This window comes from Eubalaena glacialis, chromosome 6 (assembly GCF_028564815.1).
Source record: "Eubalaena glacialis isolate mEubGla1 chromosome 6, mEubGla1.1.hap2.+ XY, whole genome shotgun sequence".
NCBI classification, from domain to species: Eukaryota; Metazoa; Chordata; class Mammalia; order Artiodactyla; family Balaenidae; genus Eubalaena; species Eubalaena glacialis.
In genome coordinates this window covers 132,109,782-132,134,111 of record NC_083721.1, presented here as the reverse complement: position 1 = coordinate 132,134,111, position 24,330 = coordinate 132,109,782, and the positions used below count along the sequence as shown (strand labels likewise).

The following is a 24,330-nucleotide window of genomic DNA, read 5'->3' as shown; positions in this document are numbered from 1 at the left end:
ATTTTATATTTGTTGCCTATGATATGGGAAAAGAAATTTTACTTTTCATCGGTTGTTAAACTTTTACTTTTCTTCAGCAAGGTCACCAACGAGTTATTTTAAGAAAACTAAGAACACAGTGAAGGAATTCTTTATCATAGAACTGTATTACACCTCTGCTTAGAGATGTAGACCTATGGAAACTATTCAAAAAGATTAGCTCTAAAACTGTCAGCTCTAAAACTTCTGTCACCTAAGGTGAAAGAAAGATCACTGGATCATTTATGGTAATTACAAGGACTCAAAAGAACAAGTGAAGATGAGTCATATTAAATGCTGTTATTGTTTTGGTGGTTTCAAATCCTGTTGAAGTAAATCCAGTTACTTCAGTAATAATTTCTCAATCATCCCTTGTTAGCCATTGGTCAGCATTCCTAAAATAACTCACGGTATAAAGAAAAACAACGTAAAAATCAAGGCACTGTAATTAATACTCTTCCCCAAATGCATATAATACAGGCCATTCAGAGCGTGCTATCCCAAACTCCTCAGTATTCTACAACATAGAATTAGAAAACTAACATTTATTGATAGATTTAAGGTGTAATACAGGTTTCCAAAAGTGTGGCAGTGAGAGTACCAGCATAAAAAAGAGAAATTTGTGCTAAAAACAACCTGAATTCATCATTGGCAATATTACATAACAATCAAGGCCCTCACATACTAATGATTTTCACTTTGTCTATATTGCCAACCTCCCATGCATCAAAAAACACAAAACTAAGATTATCAAACTTGGGAAGCAATAAAGTACTCAAGGAATTTTAAAATCATATTAGGAAAGTTTGGGAGATTTGCAAAATTTATCCTAATCATCCATGTGTACAATCTCATTTCTAGTCATTTTTGCAGTGATCATTAGTGAATAAAGAACAGATTTACAAGTTTATATAGCAGGGCATCTGCGTCCAACACAAAATTGTTACAAACTTTAGGCAAATACATGTTTCATAAGACACTGCTAACACTTAGAGGAATTAAATAAAATTCCGAAACTTGGAAAGCAAATAAAGACAAGACAACTAAGAAGCATTTTCCACCATTTACTCTTGTTATCAAAAATAGTTCAACTCTTCTCGCAAAACAAAAACAAAATAGTACATACTGGACACATACATCACATTTTTCTTCCTATGGCTTTAGCCCACCCCCACCCCACCAAAAGAGACAAAAAAAAAAAAAAAAAAAAAAAGCCCAACAACAACAACAAAAACAACTCTACCTGACCACATTCACAGAAAATGACACCAGGATACACTACAAAACAGAAGGTGTCATCTGCTCTGTGTCCAAAGGTTTCTTCTCCATGTCTTGTACTAGGTGAGTAACCATCATTGAACATGCTGTGTGCCAAATCAAAACATAACTTCAACATATGTCAGATCTCAGGAGAGATGGTGAACGTAGTAGAAACTGAAAATTTTCCAGCAGTATTTTTCTTTAAATAAGCACTGTCAAAGCAGCAACTCTTCTTTTAAATCATAAGGTCATTTCTTTACAACCTAGTCAGTCCTTGTTTTATTTGGGCTGTGCTCTTTCAAGCAACTGACTAGATTTCCCTTCAACAGAATGTTGTGACTCACTTATCTCCCCCATAAAAATTACAGGGAAGAAGTGCATTTAAACTGAAACATAGTTTGTGCTTTACATGCAAAAGAGTATTCTAAAGAATATCCTCCTAGCTTCAAACCCACCTAAATGCACAGGCTTCATAAAAAGGCATTTTTATTAGGCCTCTATAAAGAAGTCTCCACAACGAATAGCACCCTAAAAAAAAAAAAAAAAAAGGAAATAAAGAAAAGCATATTCAAAATAAAGTCTGTGGCAAACAGAGGAAACAAAAATCACTTTGAAGTGGCCAATGGCAATAGGTATAATGCATAAATCTGAGTAACTTTTGGAGCATTATTCCAAAATTATTTTAAATAAATCCCAATTTCTAAATAAAACATTTAAATAATTTTTTTAAAAATTGTCACATACCATAGTCTAAATTCAATTACCTTCAGAATAGAACTGTTCTTCTCCACTTCATTTATCTGATTAGAACATTGCTCAAAGTGACGGAAGGATTTGGTTTTTTCCCTAGAAATGAGTCAGACTTAACTAAAAATGGGGATCAACTCAGAAGAGTTTTGTGGCATAAACAGCTAAACATCTGCAGTCTGACAGAATTTCAGTTTGTTCACTTTTAGAAGACAGATTTCTTCAACATTCTAATGAGGGGCAAATTTTCTTTCATAATACTGCTGATTTAAGAACTGCTACATACACCAGTAGCCAATTTTCATGATCAGAAATGGTATTATGTCAGCACAAAGGTTGAGCTGGACACATCAGCTTTTCAACAGGAGAAACATCAATGGCATCTGAAGGTAGCACTGAGTCTCCTGAACAAACTAATGGCTACTTTTTCACAAAATATGAGCACAATCTTTATGGACTGACTAGATACCACTTCCTTACATTTAATCATAAACTTTGATTATGCACAAAGCATGACCATAAACAGTGAGGTTAATGTTATTTTCCTTGCCAAAGTTCGTTTTGTATAAATCAGTTGCATCAGCATTTGTTCTCAAACTATGAGGTTCTGTAAGAACTAAGGACATATAGTTGTAGGGTTACTCCTCCATTAACTGCAAACTATTTCCCCGACACTAACACATATAACTTAGCAATGAAAACACTTGATACAAGTGATCTATATGCAGGAGCTCCGGCAAGTTAAACCAACAAAACCATAGCTGCCGTAAAACTGTAGCTATTTCCCTACCAGAGGTAGGTTTAAAGACCCACTGATTTAACAGTCGAATCTCATGTCTATAGCTTCATCCAAACTTTTATCATCATGTGTACTGGCAGCTAAAAACGTTGTTACTGGGGACCCTGTGACATTAATTACACTGGTGCTGGTACTAGCATTGCGCACAGCAATGCTAGTCACGTTAATGCCCAAAGTAAGCCTGGTCTGCTCCAAGGCCTTTTCTGGCACAGCAAATGCCTCCAGCTTCTTCTCCCCATTGGCCATATAGGAGTTTTGGCAGCCACGACATATACAATCTAAGCAGGCTTTGCGGTTAGAGTAGCAAGGGCAGCGTTGGCCGCGACATGTAAGAACACTTGGATTTTGAGTAGCACGCCCACATTTACACCCTTTCTTTTCCTGGGGTTTTTTATACACAGTCTTGGTAGGACTTCCTGGCATAAAATGATGACTAGGAATCTTTTCCTTTACTGTTTTGTCTTTTTTAAGAATACCTGGCTTGGTTTTAGAGTGAGATTTCTTGGATCCATGTTCATGACTCTTTTTCATGCTTTTAGCAGATAAAAGTACAGTTTTGCTGATTTTGGGTGTTGTGCCTCCATTGGGAACAGTTGCTATAGGTTGAAGAGAAATTTTGCTCTCCCGTTTCACTGTCACAGGAGCAGATGCCCCCAATGTTGGGCCTCGGATAATGGTAGAAATTGGAAGTGGCTGAACTTTCTCACTGTCGCTTTCTGATCTGGATCGTTTTCTATTCAATTTTGCTACCTTCGGAGTTGCTGCTGTACATGATAACCCATGAAGTGCAGGACTGGTGGACATAAAAACATTATGGCTAAGAGACTGGGAAGAAAGCTGCAGAAAAGGTCCATTGGATACAGTGGCTTCCAAGTTGGGCTGCAAATTAGGGCAACAGACTTCTGTGTTTGAAACAGTTTCTAAGCTGCGGAGTACTTCCTCAACACTCAGTAACAGAGAGTCACCAGGTTTTATATCTTCACTGAAACTGCAAATATCAATGCCTGTGGAGCATAAGTCAGTGGCTACCGTGTCACAGACAGGTGGCAAACTGTCAGACAGATCCTCAGTTTTTATGTCAACAGTGTTACATACATCAATTGTATTTGAATGTTCAGGTGAAGGAATATTTATACCAAATCTATCTATTGAAAGCCCATTATAAGTAGGCAAACCATTGATAACAGAACTGCCAATAGCAATGCTGAGGGTGCTTTCAGATACTGGAGATAAACTAGCTTGAGGATCAGTTGTGGGTTCTGAGGTCGAAGGTAAAGGGGAATGTGTCAAACACAAAGTAAAGGATGAATCTGAGGGTTTTTCCGTCTCCTCACAAAACAATGATCCATCATTAAGCAAAGCCAAAATATCAGAAGAACAGTCGACTGCTTCTATTATATCCCGTGCCAATGTAGTCTGTGTTATATATTCACATAGTTTTTTGTAGCAGTTCACTAGGATGCTTAACTGCTTGTTTTCCTCAAACTGCTCATAGTCTTTGCACCAGCTACATGAAGGTTTCATCATCATTTTCTTGCCTTTACAACTTTTGCAGACATAGTGTTGGCAGGTGGAGTTGGTGGGTGCAATAGGATCTTGTAGCAAATGTCCTAAGAGGGAAAAAGGAGGAAAGCAAAGATTTTAGTAAGATAAATTTATAATTTCATATACTGAAGTTGAGATTATAAGTAATCTATTAAAGTTAAGATGGATTAAACTCACCAGACCAGAAAACAAAACATGTATCTTACAGGAAACAGAAAAATAATAGCTCACTTCACTTCCATGCCATATTCCCCATTCCTTTATCTCAAACAGAATCTTCCTCAGTCTGCGTTTCTCCCCCAAATCAGTATGTTCTGGTCCACTTTCTTATTCTCTTCTCCAAAGGCTACAAAGAGGTGGTGATGATCAGTCACTAAAAGCACAAACTAGGCTTAAAACCCTTGGGACCTCAACCTAACGCAACTGTTGGTAATGCCACAACATATTGAGCACAATCATACTGTTTATTTTGTGTTAGACATGGGAAAAAGATAAGAGCAGGAGAGAGTTAGTCCCTGCCCCCATTAAACATCGTTTGAGGGCATTAATCATTCAGTACAAAGGCATCTTCACAGAAAAAAGTACAATTTCAAACCATTTCACTGTATATACCAATCACAAACTAAGAGAAGACCAAAATATAGTTATGATGGAAAAGAACTATATTCATTTATTTAAAAAGGAAATATTACTAAATTATTTTATAGAAAATCAAAATACAATGACAATGGGAAAAAATGTTTAAATGTAGTTTAAAAAAAAAAAAAACAGGTATAATACTGGGCTCAAATTCTTCTGACAGAATACACAATGACCGTGGTCATGAACCACAAGTATCCAAAGTATAGCAATATAGTATAAAAGTGAAAGTGATCCCCCAACTTGATATAACTCCTAAACTATAAATGATCTATACATATGAATCAAAAAGGGGAAAACAACTAGCTCCCCAAAGAAGCAACTGCTCATTGGTTCCCAATTCAGGACAAATAGTAATTAACTCAAAGCACCACCTGTTTTCTCATATACATTACATAATTTAAGACTGGGACAGAAAGTACTTCTGGTTATAGCTAGTGAAATCAGCAAACCCTCTCCCTTAAAAGCAACTATAAACCTGAAAATTTTTGACAGAGTTATTTTCACAACCAAAGACATAAAACCATCTGAGAAGCATTTATGTTTGAAAAACTGCTGGATTTCAGGTAAGGACAGTGGGAATCTGTGGTGTTCTGCTCCGGGGCTACCCAGGTTCTCCCCTACCACCCAGCTCTATCAGAGTTACCCTGTGAGAACCGGAAGCTGCTGTGATGGAAGGGGACTCATTCCACTTAGTACAGAAGACAATGCATAAACATAGAGGCATTATCACTGGAAATGACTTGTCAGAAGCTGGCCAGTTGGGGAGGACAAACGGCTCAGCTCGTACTAGCCTGAGGTTACACAAGCTCAGGTTAGACAGAGAGGCCTCACACAAGATGGCAATTTTCCCCTAAGTTGATCTATAAATTCAATATAATCCCTTTGAGAATCCCAGGTGGCTTTTTCTTTTCTAAGAAATTAACAGAATGATTCGAAAATTCATATGGAATCACAGAGGACCTGAGACAGCCAAAACAATTTTGAAAAAGAACAAAAAAGTTGGAGGACTTACACTACTAACTTTACAATCTTCCATAACCACAGTAATCAAGACAGTATGGTAATGGCAAAAGAATAGGTACATAAATCAATGGAACAGAATAGAGAGTCCAGAAAGAAATTTACATTTATGGTCAACTGATCTATTTGACAAGATTGTCCAAATAATTCAATAGGGGAAAAGAGTATTTTCAACACTGTGAGACACTTTGATATCCCAATGCCAAAAAATAAACATATACAATATACACAAATATTAACTCAAAGTAGATCATACATACATAAATCTAAGAGCTAAAATTCAGAAGCAAAGCAAAATGCAGAAAAAAACCATGACTTTGGGTTGGGCAGTATTAGATGCGTCATCAAATGCACAAAAGGGGAAGAAAATTGTAAAATGGATATTCACAAAATAAAAAACTTGTGCTTCAAAAGTCACCATTAAGAAAATGAGAAGATAATCCATAGACGGAGAAAAAATATTTGCAAACTGTATAACTGATAAAGGGCTTACAACATGATACATTAAAAACACTTTATGCAAATCAATAAAAAAAAACTCAATTTAAAAATTGAACAAAGGATTTGAATAAACATTCCACCAAAGAAAATATACAATAAGCACATGAAAATATGCCAGTATAATTAGTTATTAAGAAAAGTGAAACTATGGCACACTGCTACACACCTACTAGTATGGATAAACTCAAAATGAGGGATAATACCTAAGAGTTGGCAAAAATGTGGAGAAATCAGAACCCTTCTATATTACTGGTGAGAATGTAAAATGGAAAATCACACTGGGAAACAGTTCGGTAGTTTCTTTAAAAGTTAAACAGGGCTTCCCTGGTGGCGCAGTGGTTAAGAATCCGCCTACCAATGCAGGGGACACTGGTTCGAGCCCTGGTCCGGGAAGATCCCACATGCCGCAGAGCAACTAAGCCCGTGAGCCACAACTACTGAGCCCGGGTGCCACAACTACTGAAGCCTGCGTGCCTAGAGCCCATGCTCCACAACAAGAGAAGCCACTGCAATGAGAAGCCCGTGCATCACAACGAAGAGTAGCCCCCGCTCGCCACAACCAGAGAAAGCCCACGCACAGCAACAAAGACCCAATGCAGCCAAAAATAAATAAATAAAATAAATTTATTTTTTTAAAAAGTTAAACATTTACCATACAAACCAGCAACTCTACTCCTAGGAGCCTACTCAAAGACAAATGAAAATATACATCCATATAAAGAGATGTTTGTGAATATGCATAGCAGCATTATTCATAATAGACAAAAACAATCCAAATGTCCATCAACTACTGAATAAACAAAATGTAGTATATTCATACAAAAGAATACTGCTCAGCAATTAAAAGAACTATTGGTACATGCCAAATCATGACGAAGTGCAGAAACACTGTGTTAAGTGAAAAGCCAGATGCAAAAGAGTACATTATTGTATTATCCCATTTATATAAAATGTCTAAAAATGACAGAAAAGCAGAAATAGTGATTGCCTAGGTCTGGGGGCAGGAGCAGGGGTTAATTGTAAATGGGCACAATGGAACTTTTGGGGGTGATTAAAATGTTCTAACATCATATCGTGGTGATGCTTGTACAACTCTAAAAAACAATAAATAAAAACGCCTTAAGACAAGGCCCCAGTAGTTACAGAGTCCAACCATCTTTCTATCCAATACAGGAATCCCTTAAACTACCCTTGACTTAATCTAAGGAAGGCTGTAGGGGATATTAATACATACAGAGAGATGTGTACACGCTTAAAAGGATAAACCGTAAGGTTAAAAAGAAATACATTATCTACTGGGATGGAGAGACTGAACAAAGTGAAAAGGGACAGCACTACACTATTCTGGGTTTAATGTGTTTGATAGCTTTTAACTTTTAAACCATGTAAATATTTTACATAATTATATAACAAAACTAAAAAATTTAAAGGAAATTCCTAAAAATCAAAAGTAAAATGTACCAAAACTGTAATTTCTTATCAAATTGATGGTATAACTATTCAGTTAACTACTTCAAATGACTTTAAAACAGAAAATTGACTCTAACCTTACATCCTTGTTTTGTTTTCAGAAATTACATTTTTTGGTGGTAGTGCTGATAGTTATTATAAAGTGTTAGTGTCTAATTGTAGGATAAAGTAAATGCTGATGTCCTTGAGAATCTAGGTATTTTTTTTAGTAGGAGGAAGGAAGTCATAAGATGTGAAAAGTAAAAAATCCTGTAGTCCTGAATTTCAATTGGATTTATCAGTATGAACTCATGTTTTCATCTTAAAAGTACATATTTCCTAGCACTCACTGTACACTGAAAAGGCGTGGAAACAGGGAGCAACCCCAGTGGCAATGAACTCAGATAACCATGTTGAAAAACAATTTCTTGTTCAAAGGAATCAGAGCTTCTTGGACAAATGGCTGATTCTACATCTGTGGCATAAGTTAGACGAGATGAGTTTTGATTACCTTCTTATGCCGCAAAGCAAGGAAACTATCAAAGATCCAGATAACATTAAAGGGACTCAGGAGCAAACCTAAGAGGTTTCCAGTGACCAAAGATGAGAAAATCTGAGCATGCATAAATGCAATGGAATATAAAGCATATCTAAAATGTTCAAATCTCTAGAGTTCATTTTAAAAAAGGAAAAAAAATCAGATGCTAGTGAACCAGCTCATTAGTTTGAAAACTGGTAAATAAAGAGCAAGAAGCAAGTATTTATTCTGATTTACCTTACCTATATATAAGCTAAACCACCAAATAACCAAATCACAGATGAGAAGTTTCTCTTTATGGGAATAATGTAACTAATAAATGAAGAATGACATAATTTGAATGTCATCATTTTATAAGCCCTAATGATTTGCAAACTGTACAAGCTAAGTGATAAGTAAGGTTTACCTCTTCTGGCCTTCATTTCATCACTGATTTTCTTTTCACCAGTCATGTCAATCAAAACCTCCCGGGGTGCCAAACACCTTTAAAGGACTTACACCCTCCACATCTTTGTATTCTTCTATGAGATTTTAGGAGACTATGCCTAATACTAAGAACTGAAAATAGGCTAGAAAACACAAAAACTATCACTTATTGATTCATAATTCCACCACCACTGAGTTCCTAACTACTTCCACTATGTGGCCTCATATTACCTACTGGATTGCCCAACCATTCCTCAACACAAATATTTGAAATTTTAATCTATCATTAAAGATGCCTATAGGCAAACTTGTTTTATGCACTCAGCTAAGTATCCTATCCCTCAAAAGCTTCCCAGAGGGTTCTCTTTACACCTCACAACAAAGGCAGCTCCAGTGATACAGGAACAAAGAAAAAGTTCAGGGGCTTCTTAGAGGTGGGATAAGTGTTAGCCATACACTTACTACATGTCCCTAAGGAAACTCCTCCCTGTAAATTAAGAAATGTCAGATAACACTTTTAAAATTGTAAATATACATCTTATACTAGAAAGTAAAATGGACGGGCAATCTTAGTCAAGCAGAAGTGCATCACTTACTGGCAGACTGTACTATAAAAACTGGGTAGTATTTGGGGAAAAGTTTAATTTGCTTTAGCTTACATCATGTTCCCTATAGTTTCACACTCAAGTACAAAAAGACTTGCTCAAAACACATCTTCAGAGCTTAAAAATTTATAGTTCATGACAAAAAGTTTTCTCACTGCACTGCCTTGAATCCTTAATCTGCAATATATTACAGGAATTATCTTCCTTTACATAATATTAATACAAGTTGTCTTATAACTAAATGAATTTGATATTATGTGCCCTGTTTAAATAATACTAAATGATGCTATACTGGCCCTAAAAATACTAAAGACTAAATTTCATTTTTACTCTTCACTTTAATAGAAGTTACTAATTCCTTTTTTATTCTCTCTCTCCTTCACTTTTCTCATCCCCAAATCACCCAATTATAACTTGAGACTAAAATTTCTTTTTAGATGACCACAGCAGTCATTCTGGGAATTTCTGGGAATACATAACTATTGGCAAGAAATTTGCTAAGATATTTAATATCAGATTTTTTTAATGCTCTTAACTTGGTGAAACTTTTTATTATAGTAGTTTCACGAAGTCAGAAAGTAGTATAATTAATCTTCATAAACCTACGTATACCAGATTCAACAATTATCTAGATTATGCCACATTTGCTTCATCTACCCATCTTTTGTTCTTAAGTATTTCAAAGCAAATCCGAGCAAACCTCTAAATACATCAGTATATATCACTACAAAGTACATTTTCTTATGTAATCGCAATGCCATTATCACACCTAACAAAATCAATTATTTAAATAAATTTTAAACCAAATTTAGGTTTAACTTAAGGGAAAAAAATCTTAAAGCCCTAGAAAAGGGCTTTAATTCTGGCATCAAAAAAAAAAAACATTTCAAAAGTTATATTCTTCTCAGTACATACTTTTTAGCCATAAAACGTTCCTTCTATTAAACAGATTTAACATAGATCAAATCACTACTTTACAGTATTAAAATACCAAAGGTAGCACTTGGACTGGTTGCCACGCACTTTATCCTTACCCCTGAGAAGAATCACTGACAGCATCAAGAATTACAAAGCAGCCTAAGTTTGAGAGACCCACAGCACCAAAATAAATAAGTAGGTCTCAAATCAGCTTGTCCCTTTCTCCATACAAGGGATAGGTACAACTCCTTAGTATAAGCAAACAAAGATATGATTAGTCTTGGCAAACTCTTCTAAATACATAACTGATTCCAACTTCGAACAAAGCCACTGGTAATTCATTCACTTCAGAATACCATTGGTAAAAGTGGACCATACTATAAATGTTAGGCTGACATGCAGACTACCAAGTAAATTATGCCTTAACTGCTTCTGAAACAAGATCTTTTATTCTCCTTTTTACAGAGATGGTGTTTAACCCCACTAATATTCTGACCAGAGGAATGGGGGAAATTAAGTTTAAGAGGTGCGGAGAGAGGACACAAGAAAAAATAAAACCAATGATGGCTAAAATGCTTAGCAAAACTTAGTGAATGACTAAAAAACGATCTTGTGAACACTGGACCTGGCAATAATAATGATCATAAAATAAAACCTACAAAAGCTACAATAGGTTAAAATCTGACAGGGACAAATTAGATGTGAACAACAACAGAGAGACTACAAAATCAATTCCTCATTCTAAAGCTTACATGGAAAAGAAATGATCCCAATGAAAATAATTTCAGTAAAATGAAAACTGGAAAAAGTGGAAAATGGTTTAAGGAATTAAACTATCTCAATGGCTTAATTTTGTCATTTGACCAAAAAAAACATTATATAATTCTAACAGGCACACAAAGAGCATTTATCAGAATCAAAACATTCTGTATTTACCACCACTCCTTGTCCAGAATTCCTTCTCCTGGTAATGCTTCTATTACAGCTACAAGGAATGCCTAATCAAAAACCTTAGATAATGCAAGTAATTTTATATAAGCCTTATTTGTTGTTGATGAGATGACACTTCAGAATCAGGGAAAATTAGCCAAGTCTCATATAAACAAATCCTGACACCACTATCAGAAAGCAAAAAATGCACACAGGCAGGTCACGGTTAATAATTAAAACCATCATACCATTTCTCCAAGAAGCATTCTTGGAAACTAGAGTATTAAACAGTCAAGGAATTCACAAAAAGAAATAAATCTTATGATACTTAGATATATGGTATATATGGAAAAGTATCTGGAAAGAGGGAAAAAAATCAGTATAGAACTCCACAGCTGTAAAATATGTGGTATCCTACAAAAGAGAGAAAGCAGTTTTCTGCTTTTACTGATAATGTAAGCAACATGAAACAGAAGGGACATCATAAAAGATACATTTCTACATACTAACTCAATAAAATATGCTTTCCAACACAGCTTAAATTTGCTTTCCAACAAATGGACCCACATCAAAACTGATTAGCAAAATTAAAGGTTACTAGATACTTATATTAAAGCTCTAAGGCAAAAGGAGGAAAAGAATAAAAATGAAAAATTTCACTTGCTAAAATAGAATAATTATATTCAATGAGATTTTCTTAAAATCATGACTAAAGTAAAGGAACTTTTAAATAATAGTACTAACTGGTTATCTTAAAATACTCAAAAAAGTAGAATTCTTAAATAAGAAGTTTTCTAGGTTCACTTATGTTACTGATTCTAAAGCCGATTTCCTCAGCAATCACTACTGAATAAGATAACGTACTTTTCATCAGCCATTCCCTTCCAAAAGGCCTAAATAACTGTATTGACCACCTAAATACAGACAGTCACACAGACAGAAAGAAATACAGAAAAAGAAGAGGGAGGGGGAAAAAAAGCTTTATTAGCAGCAAAAAGAATTTTGTTGCCAGCCAAATCACATTGCTGTAAAACTCCTGAATCCAAGAGAGGACAGTAACTTAAGCAATGACAAAACATTTCACTGAATGATGACAAGTGGCACACTTGGTCTAGGAAAGGCACTCTCAAATGTTGCAGACATAAAAACTTCAAATATTTTCTTCAGAAACGCAGTCTTGGATTCTTCTGCTACGCAAATCTCTCCTGCACCATAAGGGCAAGACTTTTATTTTATACACTCAATCTGACTCAATTTGTTTCAAATATACATCATATGTTTCCATTTTCTACAGTATGACCAAAAAAGAAAAAAAATCTTTGTCCAGATTTTAAATTTTCTCAAGAAAAGTCAATAAAGGGACTTCCCTGGTGGTCCAGTGGTTAAGACTCCACGCTTCCACTGCACAGAGCATGGGTTCAATTCCTGGTCAGGGAACTAAGATGCCACATGGCAAGGCCAAAAAACAAACAAAAAAATCAATAAAAATGTGTGAGCCTGATCTCAAAGGGGGGCGGGCAGGGGGTGGCCTTTAATTTACAAAAGGTAATAAAAATGAGACTGCAGAAACACTAGTAATGAATGATTGGGGGGGAGAGGTCAATTAAATGCCAAGATCTTTGTTCAACATGTTTGAGAAGGTTCCTTTTTGTTCCATTCCAAAACATGTTCTAATAAGAATTTTTTTCTGTATGTTTGGCACTATACAAATTGATCATTTTCTTTCATTATATTATTACGTGACTCTTTCAACATTTTACTGAATATTTCTCATAAACATGAAAAACTGGTAGATGTTAAATCCTTTAAAGCAGGAGTTCGCAGCCTGCTAGGAACCTGGCCACACAGCAAGAGGTGATCAGCGAGCTAGCGAAGCTTCATCTGCCGCTCCCCATCGCTCCCCATCACTCCCCATCGCTCGCATTACCATCTGAACCATTCCCCCCTGCCCCCAACCGTGGAAAAATTGTCCTCCATGAAGCTGGTCCCTGGTGCCAAAAGGGTTGGGGACCGCTGCTTTGAACTTTACAAATCTGTTACAAATCGAAGAAGTTTTAAAGTTCATCATTGTTGGAAGTCAGGTTCCTAGGCAGTGAAATTCTTGGGAGAGAGGTCAGCGTGCTGAAAGTTTATCAGGTGAGGAAGGAAGGGGCAGAAGAACAAATTAGGCTGGGATGTATAACAACAAAGGCCTCAGATGACCCCACAGGGAGCTGTGAAGCTGGGATGGCTCTTCAAGGTTGTCCTATGGTGCGACACGGGAGCCAGGTCTTTAATGGACTAGTCTTTGAATGCAGGCTACTCCAAGGAAGGGGATGTGAGCTTGGGTGAGTGGCTCTCTTCAGCCAACAGCAATTCCCAGGGAAGTCTGACAACCCCAGCAACACTCTCAGTAACTAAGAAAATGAAGTCCTTCAGTCCTGAAATGGGGATTTGGGTAGTGTATACATAGCATCCACTACAATTAGTAATTTTAACTGTCCAAATCTGATGGATATGAGTTAAAAAAAAAAAAGTAATAATGATGATGTACCTTTAAAAATGACTACCCCTCCATTCCTTAAAGCTATAGAGTGACTAAATATCTAAGTTCTTTCTAGCTCTAAAATTTGATAATGCTAAGATTTTATGGCAAGATCTACAGTGTATCAGAAGTCTTGCATTTGAATACCATTAACTGTTCAGGTGATAGGTATTATCAATATATTAGAGTTCTATCTTGTATATTGAAATTTTCTATAAAAGTTTCAAAATAAAATCCAATGAAAGCTTGCATATTTCCACTTCCCCGTATATTTCCATAATTTCAAACTTACCGACTTAACATATTTAAATATTCTCAAGTCTGATGATCTTTCTTCTTTTCAGAACCCTTCCTAAAGGTACAACTAAAAACTGTCCAAACAAACCAAAAAACAAAAAATACCTTCAAGCAGCCTTTAAAACCCAAATTCTTTTGTTTTTTTGTTTTAAATATTTATTTAGTTATTTAGTTATTCATTTGGCTGCACCAGGTCTTAGTTGCTGCGTGCAGGATCTTCATTGCAGCGTGTGGGATCTTTTTTTTTTTTTAAGTTGTGGCATGTAGGATCTAGTTCCCTGACCAGGGATGGAACCCAGGCCCCCTGCACTGGGAGCACAGAGTATTAACCGCTGGACCACCAAGGAAGTCCCTAAAACACAAAGTCTTTGGAATGACATATGTGGCCTTTCAGAATCTAGCCCACACCCACCCTCCCCCCAAAATTTTGTAACATTAAGCTTTCTCCACAAACTCCATACTCCATTCTCACCGGGCCATTCCAAAACAAGCAATGCTTGCTTACTCATTCCTCTGTGATTTGCTCTTCCTAGAATGTCCTTCTTCCTTCCTTGCATGGTAAACTATTTATTTATTTATTTTTTTTTTTTTGCTGCATTGGATCTTCGTTGCTGCACGTGAGCTTTAGTTGCGGTGCACGGGGGCTACTCTTCATTGCGGTGTGCAGGCTTCTCACTGCAGTGGCTTCTCTTGTTGCGGAGCACAGGCTCTAGGCTCGCGGGCTTCAGTAGTTGTGGCACGCAGGCTCAGTAGTTGTGGCTCCTGGGCTCTAGAGCACAGGCTCAGTAGTTGTGGTGCACGGGCTTAGTGGCTCCGCTGCATGTGGGATCTTCCCGGACCAGGGCTTGAACCCGCGTCCCCTGCATTGGCAGGCAGATTCTTAACCACTGTGCCACCAGGGAATTCACTAAACTATTTACTCTTTGAGAATTGACTCAAATATGACCTCGGAGAGGAAGCCTTCCTTAATTCCTAGCCCTCAGTTTGTTCAAAAAGCACTATGCACATTCTCCTATTATAGCACTTATCACATTATATTGTCACCATTCACTGGGTCTCACTCAAGACCAGAAACTTATTTATCTCTGTATCTTTAAACCAGTGTTGGCACATAAGCCAGCACCTAATAAATGTACAATGAATGAATCATAAAAAGCACACTAGAGTTGGGAGTGACCTTGGAAATAAACTTGTCCCATGGCCTCATTTTAACCAAGATGGCCTTTCATAAGATTACATAGCTAGTTACTAGCAATGAGAAATAGAAGCTTAGTCTATGGATTCCCAATCTAGTATTCTTTCTACTTAACCAGCAGCATCCCTACTTCCGCTACTAAGTCCATGGCATCCACTGAGACAATTTTAGCTTCTTTTCACTTACCAAAAAGAATGATCACTGAAATTGGGCCATAACAGAAATCAACATATTAACCACAAGATGCAAAACCTTTTGGGGGAAGGAGACAGAAGAACAGGTACTGGCAGTAACAAATAGTGAGTGGGTCAGGAAGAGTGAAACGAAGGGGAGAATGGATGACCAGTAAGTTCTGTGAGGGTCAGGAAATCTTTACTGCATAGAAATTGGAGCTACAAGAGCCCTGCCTGGATTCTCTACACACCAAGCTCAATTTTTAAAGTTAATCTTAAATGTTTTAAGTGAACATATATACTATAAAGCATTGTACTACCTCCTCTGTAAAGACAGCACAACAAAAAAAACCTCAGCCCGCATATCAGTCTATGAATTTACAGCATGAGAAATCTTAGCTAAAGACTGTATATATTTATATATATATATACACACACACATATACATGTATATATATGTATATATGTATATATATATTTATTAAATGGGTGTTATATATATAATATTAAGTATAAAATAAGTAAAATAGGTACAGTTGGTTTTCATAAGTGATATCACTTTAGAAAGCATTATTAATAGTAGCAGCATTAAATTGATGCTGATCAACCCCAATATATACATACACCTTATTCTTCCTGTGGTGTGAGAGTAACTATGCTGACTGAGTCATATCCATTCAGCTTAGATTCAATCAATCTCCAACAGCATTATCAAGGCACATATAAAGACTGGAAGAATATACTTCTACTGATGTCAAAAGTCTGACATAGGACCTGAACAATAATCCTTCCATAATCCAATCCACTGATATAAATATCCCCATTCTCCAACTTTTCCAAATGAAGAATTGTTTAGGCTATCTTCATTTAAGAAAATATTCCTTTCCTCAATCACTTCAGCGAGTAACTTCTGAGGCCCAGCTATATGCCAAGCACTGTGCATTTAACAAAGGATACTTGGACCTTTTTTACATCACTGAATTACAGCACCAAAATTACACCCCAAAATTAAAGATGTAAAGTATGTCTTGAAACAATAGTAAGAAATCTCCTAGATACATAAACACATGGGAATAATCATCTGGATTCAGCTAAGAACAAAAATGACAATACCATAAAAAGATCTTATGTATCACTTAGCAAATGGGCATAGATGAATTAACTGTTTTAGACAATTTAAACTGTCCTTTTTAAAGCTTGTTTTTAGTTTTACAAAACCTGTGCCCAATATACTTTTTTGCAGACATATGTTGAAGTCTAAACCTCTTAAAAATCTTTTCATTAGGCGAAATTCATGAGTATGAATGCTACTCATTGGGTTTGACATATATACACTAATATGTATAAAATATATAACTAATAAAAAACTGCTATATAAAAAATAAAATAAAATTCAAAAAAAAAAAAGAATAAGCTCAAATCAAAGAGAAATGAATTTGAAATTAGAGAACCCTTTTGAGAAGATAGCACCATTTTCCCCTTGGCAGAGCTTCCTAACCCAGGTCCGTTCTTTTTAAATTTTTGACTAAGCAGCACTTAGAATATGTTCCTTTAAACTTTCACACAATTTATTTTAGTAGTAAACCAAAAAGCAAATACATGCCTCAAAAAATCAACAGGTCCAAACAACAAACTAAAGTTTCAAGGAAATTATTAGTTCTCTAATTAAATATTCAAGCAGCTATGTCCTAAACCACCATTAGCCCCTGATCATCTGGATTCCACAAACCTGTAAACTTTTCTTTAAAATATCTAACACAAATAATTTCGCAGTATGACAGGAAAATGTGCATTTTAATTTAAAATAAGGGAATATTATGATAGATATGCATTGGTCACTAAAAAATGGTGACAGAGAGAGGTATTTTGACCATGTGACCCAGTAATTATTTTAAAGTTCACTGCATCACTTCAAATAACTAAACACTACTATACTGAGAGACCAGTGATAGCTAAACATGTATACCAGGGGAGTGGGCGGTGGAAAAAAAGACAAAATCTGTGTTTCCAGTTTGGGAAAAGGATTACAACCAGTCTGCAGAAAAATGAAAAATGGAAATCGACTGTTAAATGTCGCAATTTTAGAAGTATGAATGTTACTCAAGCCAAGCTGTTTACTGAACATCTGAATGGTTAAATTTCAGAGTTTCTTTAACTTTTATGTCTTTGGTCAACCTAAAACTATGAAAAATACTTCCTGATACTCTTGGATGTATCAACAGTTTATACAAAGTAACTAAGCTTCACCAGTCAAGTACTATTATAACTAAAAAACCAAACACTGACCATACATTATTAAATGGATGATATATAAACCACAACACATTCATAAACTCAAGTCATGCCTCATTTCACATTCTAGTAAGAATGAAAAGAGAATGCCAGACACCATTTATCTTAATAATTATGCAGGCGAGATTTTATAGAGTGTTTTGTGGTTACAGAGCACTTCTGTAATATTCTGTTATTTTCATATTTTAGCAAAACCATGACGGTCTCTCATTAAAATTAAATTATTACCAATACGATAAAACAGGCTAGTCAATTAGGCACAATTAAATCAATTCACAGCTGAACAACAAACGTTAATTGAATAAATCAATATGAAGCTAGATCCAAAGTTCCCAAACTGGTGTTCCACTGTACCAGAATGCATTAACAGGTTTGCTTTAATACCCTCCTGGAAAGTCATCCCCAAATTTACATTAGTGTCTTAAAACTGAAAACTACCAATGTCAAGAAACTTGCTTAACACAGCATTACTTAAATTTATTGGCACATGTATTTTCGTTTAAGTACACCTATAAACCTCACATAAGGCGTATTCAAAGACAGCACTACTCTCATCCATGGATTAGTATTAGAATCACCTAGATGGCCTGCTTCAGACTGACTCAATAACTGCAGATACTGCCCAGGAATGTGTATTTTTAAAAAGCTTCCCAACAAATTCTGATCCACAACTGGGATTAAAGATACTTTAAGCTTTTTTGCCTTGAGGAACTGGGACTTTTTTCTAATCAGTTAAGTAAGAAATGTGATTAAAAGATTTCAAGAAATTTTTAAAATAAACATATTATCAAAGATTATACTATAAAGTTCATTTTAATAAAACATACAAAGACAAATTTTGACTTCCCACTAACAAGGGCTACATCTTGCTTTATTTTAAAATGTAATAAAACACATTTTGGCAATATATCTATTTTTAAATGACCTCTCTTGTTTATAAACTCATGAATGTTAAAAACATAGGCTAAAATTGAATATATTATGCAAGGACAAAGCTGTAAATGTGACTTGGTATTTGTAATTCTTGTATCTTTTACAAAAAAAAAATTTTTAGTGTTCTGTTACTAAATGATAAACTAAGGGTGGCTTTAGACTAGTATTTGCAAACACTTCAAATAACACACAGCAAGTGTAGTTAATCTTTATTCTCTAAAAATAAAAGGCCATACTGTATATCACTATGTATTCTCTTGCTAACATTGCTTTTTGGATGATTACCTACACCTTGTTGATATGGAAGATATTAAGAGAACAAAGACAATTTACAGAGAGGGGTAATAATAATCATGAACCAGATATTTGGAATCATTAGTATTTTTATGTTCCTCATTACCTAGTATTTCAATAGCAACCTAATTTTCTTAATGTTTCTTGTCCCCAACCAATGATCCATTGAATGGATATATGAAAAATTGAGAGAACTAAAACAATACGACTAAGAATTAATAAAATACGTGACTAAGTATAAAAACAATTTAAAACCGTCACGGCAGAAAGGATTTGGCAGAATTATTAACTGGTATGGCACATGATTTGGTCCAGGAGTCATTTGACATCTCAAATTGCCTCACTTTAGAGGAAAAAAAAAAAAAGTTAAATTATCTTCTTTTTTAAATAATGGAAACCTTTTACTACATGAACACTATGGAACACCTTCTTGAACCCAATCCACTAACATTGATTTAGGGGAGTTGTTTTTTAAGTCTATAGTGGTGAGCTCCAGTGATCTGTTCATAACCCTATCCAGCTCAATGTTTTAAAATCAAAACCTCAGATAAAAACACTGAAGGCATCTTTCAATGTTCCCACAGCTTTCAGGAACAAATCTAAGTTCTTAGTTGTTATAGCACTGTCCAGTAGAACTTTTTTATGCAATGATGGAAATCTTTTATATCTACAGTAAGGTAGCTATTACCCACATGTGGCTACTGAGCACTTAAGATGTAGCTCAGTATAACTAAAGAACTGTTTTTAAAATTGTCACAACAGCTAAGTGGCTGCCATATAGGACAGTGTAGGTTTAGAATATAATCTGATTCTGCTTCCAGACAAAATGGAATAATTACATTTTGTTTCATTTTTGTTTCAGTTGGGAGACTTCCTCTCCCAACTGAAACAAAAACTGGACAAAACAATGGTTTTCAGATATACTGGGCAACAGACACCACAGAACAGTGATCCATGCATGGAGGAACAAATGAGCTAAGCCCTACAATTGCCCCAGCTTACTGTCTGGAGATAATCTTCAGGCCACAGCACAAGGAAGGAGAACCAAGACAAAGCCCAGTAGTCTCCCTGAGTTGAGAAGACAGAGTCGCGAAGACAAGGCAGCTGGACTTCTCAGGGCAGAGTACTAGAGATGACAGAGCCGCACAGAGAAAGAACGCCGTATTTATAGATGATCTCTTTCAAATCTTCAGCTGAGTACTGAATGATCAGCACATGTTTATGAGGAAATTACCCCAGGATGGAGAAAGAATCCCCAGGAAGGAACAAAAAGAACAATCCCTATAACTCAGAGGCAGCAGAACAATTCCTATTCCCACCACCTAGTGTGAGAAACCTCATAATTCACGAGGCATCAGATAGAGTAGTCAAAAGGTTCTTGCCTCAAGTAATGCAGAAAAATTAGCCCCTAAAGGCTGCTCTGGTTCCACCTAAAAAAAAGCTTAAAAACAAGCCTTGAGGGCTTCCCTGGTGGCGCAGTGGTTGAGAATCTGCCTGCCAATGCAGGGGACACGGGTTCGAGCCCTGGTCTGGGAAGATCCCACGTGCCGCGGAGCAGCTGGGCCTGTGAGCCACAATTACTGAGCCTGGGCGTCTGAAGCCTGTGCTCCGCAACAAGAGAGGCCGCGATAGTGAGAGGCCTGCGCACCGCGATGAAGAGTGGCCCCCCCTTGCCACAACTAGAAAAAGCCCTCGCACAGAAACGAAGACCCAACACAGCCATAAATAAATAGATAAGTAAATAAAGCATGACACAAATTAAGCAATGTGAATACCATCAAGCTTCCATCATTATTAAAAAAAAAAAAGAAAAAATAGGGCTATTCTGCAGAGTAAAATTTAGCTCCCTACCCCAGAGGTATTAAGGAAAAGGCTTGGGTTAACTTTCAAGACTATTACAGAATATTACAGAATACAAAATATTCATTTGATGTGAAAAAGTGACTGTATGACTTATGGTGCTTTCTGTCTAAAGCTTTATAAATTCTCATCATGAAGAATAACCTAGTAATACCTTCCTTGTAAAACCTATGTAAAAAATGAGCTGGCAAGCTCAATGACACTATAAAAGGATCCCTGAAACAGCTCACAGCTTCTGGTGGATAAAATATGCCAGTCATATCCTATGTCATATCTTGAATAAATTCACTCACAAGCTGGACAACCAACTGATTAACTGTAGAGGGGATTCAGAAATCCAACACAAAGATACCTGAATTGGAATGCTCCCTTCTAATCCTAGAACCCCATATTATATATGGCCAGAGTCCCAAATTTCAGAACAGCAGACAGAGATTTAAACTTCAAGGGAATGGCATTTAGCAGGATTGGGAGAAGGTCAAAAGCCATACCCCGGACCGCCCACCTCCACTTTAGGTATGCCTTTTTTTTTTTTTTTTTTTTTTGGCCGCAGGGCATGCAGGATCTTAGTTCCCCAACCAGGGATTGAACCCACACTCCCTGCAATGGAAGTGCGGGAGTCTTAACCACTGGACCACCAGGGAAGTCCCTAGGTATGCCTTTAATTGTTGCAAAAAGAATTTTAAAACTACTTGACTTTGCCAGAAAACCTAAGTTATTTCCAAATTTGACGCCAGACAACATTTTAAGTGCGCATTTTCTGTGGATTATAACAATAAAAATGGACAAATGCTAATTGATAAGACAAACTAAATTCAAAACAAAAAATATGCTGGCTATAAACTAGATTAAAAACAGGTTGAGATAGGCAGATATTCCAAATCTGCAAAGATTCAAGATTTCTGAACAGAAAGGCAATGAACTAGAATAATTCTGTTAAAATATTACGGAGTCAGAACAAGGAAAAAATGAGGAAAATGGCCATACACTAATTAAGGTGAAAAAAATTATCTGAATTAATTTCCTGACATGGGAACAACAAAAAGAAATCTTTAAAAGAGGAAAGCCAATAACAGAAACTAAATGGATAAGAAAAAAAGTCAAAGGTGATGGACAAAGAGAAAAATATAAATTAAAATAAAGATTCTGAAATACTACCTTTTAAATTAGAAGATAAAATTTAATCAGACCTCACAAAAACAGATTAAATCATACATTAAAATGTAGCCAGGTGGACTCTGAGGGAAGGTGTCAACTGAGAAGCTAATACAATAAGGCATTAACCAATTAGTGATAGTATGCTATCAATGCAATGAAAACAAAGAGTGCAAACACAGGAGGAGGCCTAAATGTTCAAATTAATTTGAAAGCCCACAACCCCAAGACTCAAAAGATATGTTGTTTGTTTTACTATATCAAACAGTATATCTTATGATTTTAAAATCAAGGTTTCCAGGAAGGGGCACAAAATTAAAGTTTTTAGATTTTAGCCTTTCCTAAACATATTTCCAATAACATTTCCTCACTAATCCCAACTCCCAGGCACCATCAAATTACTAAACACTGTCTCATCCTTCTCTTCATTCTCCTCAGGCCCACACTAGATCCCGTCTATTTCCTACCTTAACTGAATCCTCTCCCAAACACCTGATAAGCCAGGTTTTATCGGATCTTCCATACAATTCAGTACTTTCTATCAAATATATACCCTGTGAAAGCACTATACTAGACATGTTTATAAATTTAAGGATAGAAAATATTTAATCTATTCACAGTGAAATATGCCTAACCAAAGACAAATTGTAATACAGTATATCAAAAAATTAAGCTGTTATGATAACCATAAAGAGGACAAAATTTTCCCTTTGCGTTATCTTATGTTGTTTCCTTTTCACTACCACCACTATTCCAGCCTCTATAATATGGATACATCTGATATCCTTCCTAACTAGGTTTCACCACACTCCAATAATCAATCCTGTATTCTATCCCGAAACTAACCTTTTTTAAAACAAAATCTATATAACATCACTCTCCTACTTAAAATATTTCTCAAACACAACAGGGATTTGCAAATTCCCCTACCCATATCAAGACGGGGCGGGGGGGGGGGGCGGGGGGGGGGGCATAAAATGCACATTACAAGGCCCTGCCCACAGAGATTCCAATTCAATCAGCCTGATATGATAATTGGGAATCTGAATTTTAACAATCCCTTTAGGTTTGATTTAGGTGGGCTATAGAGCACACTTTGAAAAAGAACAGGTCTACGAGGTAAATGTCAAATTCCTTAGCCTGGCATCAAGGTTCCCTGCAAAAAGGCCCCTGAGTTACCACTATAGGGCATGGATGGACTCTCCTACAAGAACTCTTCATTAGGGATAAACCTGATTTTCTGCAGCCTAAACAAGCCAATGTTCTCTCCCTCAAGCCTTACTGAAAATGTTCACTTTTCACCATTCCTCCTGGCCTAGCTCAAGCACCATACTTCCTAGTTCTCACGAGACTGCAACAATTTCTGCTGCCTAATTTTACAGTACCATACTGTCTGCCCTAAATCATTATTTAAACTGGTATTATTAATTTTTCAGTTGGTTTTATCATATAACAAAGGCTGATGGATCAAAGCTCTTTTCTTCTCTCTCAGTATCCAGAACAATGCATTTAGAGTCCTTTCCCTAAGGCAATTTCACTGTACATAAACATAACCAACTAGGATCTAATATTTTAGAACTAATTTTGGAATACTAAAAGGGGAAATTGTGAAAAAGAGATTTTTCTTAGGAAAAGAAACCAAGAGTTAAATTAATATATCTGACATAAGAGTATCTGCCAGAACACAGTACTAAATATTGTTCTTCCTTAACCAGCCTACTAGATAAATGTTCCCTAAAGAATTCTTCCCAGATCAGAGAGAACAGGTAAACTTAAGTCCCAAGAAAAAACTGGTAAACCAAACTCTGCTTTAACCCCAGTGAGGGTTGCCCAAACTTTGACCCAAACAGTTATTCAAAAACGAGTTACGTGGGGGGGAAATCTCACTTACTGTAAATTTCTGAAATTTTTACACATGTGACAAAGTTAACTTACGAGTAAGTTAATATTACATCAATATTGGTAATAACATAAGTGCCTCTAACACACAATAAATGCTGGTTTACTTATGTCTTCCCCATAACACTGAGCAACATATGGGTAGGGGCCATGTTTCTTAATTCATCTTTTTATTCCAGCACTGAGAACATCACCGGTGATTAATAAAGATTTTGTGAGAAAAAAAACAAAAAATGTTTTCAAGATAAAAAAATGATAGTGATTCTCCAAAGATGATATACAAACAGCCAAGAAGCATATGCAAAGATCA

General features: G+C 36.0%; 1 protein-coding gene across 2 annotated transcripts in view; it reads right to left on the bottom strand.

Annotated features, from left to right (window-relative positions):
* Positions 1–1,236: 1,236 nt before the first annotated feature.
* Positions 1,237–24,330, bottom strand: part of MSL2 (MSL complex subunit 2) — a 29,413-nt gene continuing 6,319 nt past the window's right edge. For both annotated transcript variants that reach the window (XM_061193661.1, XM_061193660.1), the window contains one exon: positions 1,237–4,434. In XM_061193661.1, coding sequence (XP_061049644.1) covers positions 2,843–4,434 — 1,592 coding nt within the window. In that variant the 3' untranslated portion in view covers positions 1,237–2,842. The remainder of the gene's footprint in view (positions 4,435–24,330) is intronic.